The sequence below is a fragment of the Myxine glutinosa genome, chromosome 6, assembly GCF_964187855.1.
Source record: "Myxine glutinosa chromosome 6, kmMyxGlut1.1, whole genome shotgun sequence".
Taxonomy (NCBI): domain Eukaryota; kingdom Metazoa; phylum Chordata; class Myxini; order Myxiniformes; family Myxinidae; genus Myxine; species Myxine glutinosa.
The window spans coordinates 107,268,002-107,272,609 of NC_136266.1; the positions used below are offsets into that span (position 1 = coordinate 107,268,002).

The 4,608-nt window shown below is 44.4% G+C and overlaps 1 protein-coding gene across 1 annotated transcript; it reads left to right on the forward strand.

Moving 5' to 3' along the window:
• The first annotated feature begins 2,217 nt into the window (after nucleotides 1-2,217).
• LOC144892733 (uncharacterized) lies at nucleotides 2,218-3,692 on the forward strand. Its single transcript, XM_078781057.1, has 2 exons — nucleotides 2,218-2,261; nucleotides 2,900-3,692. Exon 2 carries the CDS (start codon nucleotides 2,904-2,906, stop codon nucleotides 3,690-3,692), a length of 789 nt encoding a protein of 262 aa, XP_078637183.1. The 5' UTR covers nucleotides 2,218-2,261; nucleotides 2,900-2,903.
• Nucleotides 3,693-4,608: the final 916 nt, after the last annotated feature.

Consider the following 4,608-nt stretch of genomic DNA (forward strand, 5'->3'; position numbering starts at 1 on the left):
CAAAAAGTTATGGACGGATTTGGACGAAATTCGGATCAACGAGCGCAACTTGAAGATATCGTGCTATATATCGTTCCCCCCCCCCCCCTCCCCCCCCCTATCTCTCAATGATGGTGAACCGCTTAAACAATTATCAGATCCAGATCTTCACCAAAACCTCACCTTTCGTCCTTGTCACATATCCAACCTTTCTGACAAATTTTGTCCAAATCCGTGCACAACATTGTGAGATATCCTGTTGACAAACAGACATGGGTAAAAACAATCATCATCCACCTTTGGTGGTGGAGGTGTGTGTGTGTATATATATATATATATATATATATATATATATATATATATATATATATATATATATATATATATATATATATATATGTATATACATACACACACACACACACACACACACACACACACACACACACACACACACACACACACACACACACACACACACACACACACACACACACACACAAGTGTGTGTGTGTGGTCACGTGTCTTGGGATTAGGGGCCAGGAATATGGGACATGACGATGATAGAATAAAGGTCAACGATGTGTACAGAAGTTGATGATCCCAGAGAGCAGGTGCAAAAAACCCATGTTTAATTATCGTTTCCACGCGTGTAAAAATGGCGGGAAAAAAAAACATGGGTGATGATTTGACCCCGCGTTCACCTTATGTGACCCTTGTAGAGGTCTCTCCATTTCTGGGGAAACTGTCCCAATCCCGACTGCGTGCCTGTGGATGGTTTTCCCCACATCCAATTTCCCCCAACATCCCTCAAATGCTGCGCAGGGTTCACGGTGTGTCATTGTGAACTTGTGAAAATGAACGTGACCGTTTGAACCGGTATAGCTTTTGGGTGGTGGTCGATCTCCATGGTAACAGCCGCATGAAGATTGTGTGTGTGTGTGTGTGTGTGTGTGTGTGTGTGTGTGTGTGTGTGTGTGTGTGTGTGTGTGTGTGTGTGTGTGTGTGTGTGTATATACATATACCTCATACATACATACATATATATACATATATACACACACACACACACACACACACACACACACACACACACACACACACACACACACACACACACACACACACACACACACACACACACACACACACACACACACACACACACACATACATACACACATACACACACACACATACACACATACCCTCACCGCTCCCTCGTGCACCTCAGGTCGCCTCTCCTGGCGCGATGCCGCTCATTGCGGACGCGGGTCTCCTCCAAAATGATGAATTTTGTAACAGTGATCCCGTGCTGGCACAGCGCTGCTTCCGCCATTTGGAAGGTAAATGCAAAGCACCTGTCGCGGCACATTTGGGAGCCGTTAAGGGCGTGTTGGTCGCCAGGCGTGTGATCCAGGATCTCTTACTCGAGAGCCTTTGATTCGCGCGCGTTCTCGGGCCGCGGGAACCGCTGAGGCTCAGATGCCTTTTGAAGCAAGAATTAAAAACAATGAACGAAAAATCTGCGGCACCGATTTACCTCTCAGCTCCCACCATTTACAAAACGCAAATCTCTTTTAATACAGACGAGGACGAGCATGCACATTCAATTATACTCCATATTTTATATTTTTATATATATATATATATATATATATATATATATATATATATATATATATATATATATATATATATATATATATATATATATATATATATATATGATACCTCAAGCACGAAAACATTATAGGTCCATAAAAAATGAAGAAGAACATTTATACTCCACCATGTTTAATTCTAATGGGTTCTAAAGGATAATTCCAGAGGATTCTAAAGGGTTTTGTTTATTTCTACAGGCTTTGCATATTTCATATTAAAAATGCCAAACTGAACCAACTTCCTTTGGACACAGGGGCAATTTTTTGGCGTTCAGGCTTTCCTACGTTTTCCGACTTTGTCCTTTCGCTGTTTCCCATATATCTTATCCTTCCGTCCTTACACACCTTCACTTTCGCGTTCCCACAACCGTAGCTCCGTCGTTGGACCCGTTGTCCCATCTACGAAGCTCCTGCTCCCTGTCAGGAGATACATTCGTGCCACGATCGACGTCACAGCACCACAGGTAGGGTAGGGTGGGGCAAGAGGCCCAGTAGGGGTCAAACGCCTACCCACAATATATACTAAACCACGTGATGCAACGAGCCCCATGATGCCGTGCGAGCTTCCTTCCGCAAACATCCTTTCCCGCCACGACGGCGACACAGGCAGAGAAAGCGGTACGTTTCTCAGATGTTTTTCTTTGTTTTCGTCCTGTTTGTTGTAAATTTCATACTTCATTTGTTCAGTACCATCATCTAAATAGCAGAAGAAACAGAACGTCTCTACTTTTTCTTGTTATAGGGATCTGTTAGCTATCTGTTGATGCCAGACTAAACTAGTTGCCTCCCTTGCTTTGTCAGATTTCCAAAGATAAGATTTGTAACAGATTGGGGGTCAAACGCCCACTGGGATGTTGGGGCAAGACGCCTAATGTGCCCCTCATTCCACTGAATGTAATACCGACTTGACTTGAAATGCTAGAGTACTGCATGTCTCTCTCTGTCTCTCTCTCTCTCTCTCTCTCTCTCTCTCTCTCTCTCTCTCTCTCTCTCTCTCTCTCTCTCTCTCTCTCTTTCTGTGTCTCTCTGTGTCTGTCTCTCTCTCTCTCTCTCTCTCTCTCTCTCTCTCTCTCTCTCTCTCTCTCTCTCTCTCTCTGTGTCTGTCTGTCTCTCTCTCTCTCTCTCTCTCTCTCTCTCTCTCTCTCTCTCTCTGCTATGCTAGTAAAAGTGACTATCATTTGAATATATTCCGCTAAGTTATGAATAAAAGAAATTATGATTTAGAGACTGAATCATTTTTAAACACTTGTCAACAGATACATGATGGTGAGAACATACAAAAGGAAGACAGAGAGGGGCAATTATGGCCAAAGCAACTTGTCTGCAGCCTTGACAGCAGTGAGCGAGGGACTTCCACTCATTCGTGCCAGCAAGGACTTTGGTGTTCCGGCACGTAGGCCTACCCTACGAAGGCACAGAGACCAGCAAGTAGCAGCACCTGGTGTGCTGAATTTTGGGAGATATAAGAACGCCCTTCCTCCTGAGATCGACGCGCAGCTGAAAGCACATGTAACGGAGATGCAGAGGCGACTGTACGGTCTGAGGATGCGGGACATGCAGCGTCTAGCGTTTGATGTTGCTGAGAAGGCTCAAATTAGCCACCCTTTCAACAGAGAGTCCCGGATGGCAGGAAAGGACTGGGTCCAGAACTTTCTCTCCCGTCACGACCTCACCCTCAGGCAGCCTCAAGCAACCAGCATAGCGCGTGTTGTGGGCTTCAATAAACCCAGGGTCCAGCGTTTCTTTGACCTCTTCAAGGAGTGTTTGACAGCTGAAGACTACACCCCTTCAAGAGTGTGGAACATGGATGAGACAGGGCTGACAACTGTTCAAAAGCCCGGGAAAGTCATGGCCACAAAAGGTGCTCGACAGGCTTCGAGTGAGGAGGAAGACTGGCCTTGTCTTATATGCTGTGAGGAGTACAGCCGTGCCAGACCCAGGGAGGTGTGGGTGCAGTGCCAGTTGTGCCTTCATTGGGCACATGAACAATGTACGCCAGGACTGGCCCAGTTCCTTTGCCCAAACTGCGAGTCGGATGTCTCGGACTGACATGTGCCCATGACTGTTTGAATTTGACCAAGTCACAATTCATGACATTTTGTATTTACAGTGAAATTTCCTCTATGTAGGAGACTATGTTTTTCTAGTCAGACGTTAGTATTATCTTCTTTTTATGTAATTCGGAAGTAAGGGGCAAAACGCTCACTTCTCAGGGGCAACACGCCCACAGTAAGCGTTTTGCCCCAACCTGGTGGGCGTTTTACCTCCGGCATGGGGCAAAGAGGCCAAAAAAATATATATATATTTTCACTTCTTGTTCTTTTTCGTTTTTTTCTATCTTGGTGTGCTTGTGCTATTATGTAGCGCTAATGTGTCCTTATTGTTTGCATTTACTTTTAGTTCTCTATAGCTGCAACATTAGCAGATATCAGCAATCTTGCTTAATGGGGGCATCTTGCCCCACGCTACCCTACCACCACAGCCACCAGTGCCCACGGCTGTGTAAAGCCTGAGACCTACACAAACTGTGTGCCTCAGAACACCTGTGATGCTGATAGGCTGCAACCTTTAGACATTTGATGATGCTTTTAATAGTCGCTTTTGGTCTTTTTCACACTGATGAGAAAATGTTTGGAGCAGTTTTACCTCATGTACCGCAGTGCGTATTATTTAGTTATATATCGGGGTTTTTAAAAAGTGTTTTTTTTCCGAATTCTTTTATGATTTCATTCTATATTTCGACATAATTATTCACGCCATGAGTTCCGATTGTAAAAAAAATTGAATCCGATTTTGAATATCAGCTTTTAATAAGCCGAGACGATAACTTTGCTAGGAGCCAATCACAGTGCACCTTGCCTCACACAGCCAATCAGCGAGTACCAAGGAACGGACAAACGGACGGTATATATATATATATATAGTTACGCTTGTGGGTGGGAGTAAACAAAGAAATACCTTCAGA

Coding starts and splice junctions, on each gene's coding strand:
- LOC144892733 (XM_078781057.1), top strand. CDS start 2,904: ATGATGGTGAGAACATACAAAAGGAAGACAGAGAGGGGCAATTATGGC.